Below are 1,807 nucleotides of genomic sequence, written 5' to 3' on the forward strand. Positions count from 1 at the left end.
AATATATCTTTAAGCATAAATATGCAGCCACCCCAACAGGGCATTCAAAATCTTTATATAAGCAGATCAAGAGAGTACCCGGTTAATCTCTTCTTTCATTAGTAACTCCACTAGTTTGAAAGAAATTAACAAGATGGGGAGGGCTCCCTGCTGTGAGAAGATGGGGTTGAAGAAGGGGCCATGGACTCCTGAAGAAGATAGAATTTTAATCGTCCACATAAACAAACACGGCCATCCCAATTGGCGTGCGTTACCAAAGCAAGCCGGTAAGTAGCATACATAATTGAATTCTAATATATGAAGAGATCTACATATATGTAGTGTTAGTTAATTTTCCTAATTGGCTTTCAATTTTATTTATCCTTCAGGTTTGTTGAGATGTGGAAAGAGTTGCAGACTCCGATGGATAAATTACTTGAGGCCTGATATTAAGAGGGGAAACTTCAGCAAAGAAGAAGAGGAAACTATCATCAACTTGCATGACATGTTGGGGAATAGGTATGCATCTATCATTCGATCACATATCTCAATTCTATTGTTAATTAGCCTTAACTTCAGGGACTTGGGGGAGAGTAACTCTTCACTTATTCTGCCAAGCTATATCTATAAAGGTGATCTCCGTGGTGCTGGCCTCTGGAATAGAGCCACGGAGGGGTAATGGCCCTCAAGCTGGATAAACCAAATCACCTTTAGGCCCTTTTTTAATAATTTAGATTGTGGCCACCTCAAGTTTGTGACTTTTACATTATGGTCCAATTAGTAGAGCATAGAGCGTAAATGTCTCAGGTTTCTTATAAACTTTGCTCCATTTTCTAGGTGGTCAGCTATCGCAGGAAGGTTACCAGGAAGGACAGATAATGAGATTAAAAACGTGTGGCACACGCACTTGAAGAAGAAAGCAGCAGCAGTACTGAAGCAAAACCAGAAGGCCAATACTAATAATAATAATAGTAATTCGGATGATCACAAACAAAACTCTAAAGCAACAACAGCTCATGATCATCAGTCTGCAGAATCTGCAATGTCTCCCCAGGCATCATCTTCCAGTGATGAGCTCTCCTCGGTCACTACTGGAGAAACAAATAATAATAATAATAATAATAATAGTGATCAGTACTGCATGGATAAGCATGTGAAAAGTGATCATGAGCAAAATGTTGACTCGTTTGAAAGTTTTCCTGTGATTGATGAAAGCTTCTGGACAGACACCAGCTTATCTGAAAATTCAAGCAATTTGACATCAGATTTCGGAGGCGGCCTTAATGAATTTGCGATCGGTCATCATGATTACGGTGGCGGCATGGACTTCTGGTACAACATTCTGGTCACGTCCGGGGCAGACTCATTAACATTACCATTTTAGAAATTTATAAATACGACAACGTGTGTTGATTATTAGTCCAGTCTTTTGTCGAAAGTATACACATGCGTGCATCATTAGAAAAATTGAGAAGTAGTTAGCTGGAATCATTCTTATCAGTGACTTATTGGAGGTGATTTGATGAGACGAATAAGGGAAAGTCAAATTTCACTGACTTGTAATTTTTGTATAGTAATTGAAGAAAAGCTAATGCTAAATAGGCAGCTTCTTGTGTTTAGAGTTGTGTGTAATCCTTATTTGTCCAATACGCGTGCGTGCTCATTCTATATTCTACAATTAATTAATGTGTACGTACTAGTTTGTCATAGGGACAAAACGTTAGTTATTACTCTAATTTAGAATTTGTGAAGTTGACAAGATAAAAAAACAAGCTTATTGTTTAGTAGCCACTAGATCCCATAATATGCTCCAATGAGATTTGGGGTT

At 38.2% G+C, this 1,807-nt stretch overlaps 1 protein-coding gene across 1 annotated transcript; it reads left to right on the plus strand.

Annotated features, from left to right (window-relative positions):
• Positions 1-1,600, plus strand: LOC18032541 (transcription factor MYB13). The gene is made up of 3 exons (XM_006420164.2): positions 1-266; positions 369-498; positions 817-1,600. The coding sequence occupies exons 1-3, from the start codon at positions 134-136 to the stop codon at positions 1,361-1,363; spliced, it is 810 nt and encodes a 269-aa protein (XP_006420227.1). The 5' UTR covers positions 1-133; the 3' UTR covers positions 1,364-1,600.
• Positions 1,601-1,807: the final 207 nt, after the last annotated feature.

The sequence above is a fragment of the Citrus clementina genome, unplaced genomic scaffold, assembly GCF_000493195.1.
Source record: "Citrus clementina cultivar Clemenules unplaced genomic scaffold, Citrus_clementina_v1.0 scaffold_9, whole genome shotgun sequence".
Lineage (NCBI taxonomy): Eukaryota > Viridiplantae > Streptophyta > Magnoliopsida > Sapindales > Rutaceae > Citrus > Citrus x clementina.

What these genes read in the sequence shown, in the direction of transcription:
- LOC18032541 (XM_006420164.2), top strand. Translation starts at nt 134, where the DNA reads ATGGGGAGGGCTCCCTGCTGTGAGAAGATGGGGTTGAAGAAGGGGCCA. An exon ending in TGCGTTACCAAAGCAAGCCG is followed by an intron (nt 267 to 368) that starts GTAAGTAGCATA and finishes TTTATCCTTCAG; the next exon opens with GTTTGTTGAGATGTGGAAAG. An exon ending in CATGACATGTTGGGGAATAG is followed by an intron (nt 499 to 816) that starts GTATGCATCTAT and finishes TCCATTTTCTAG; the next exon opens with GTGGTCAGCTATCGCAGGAA.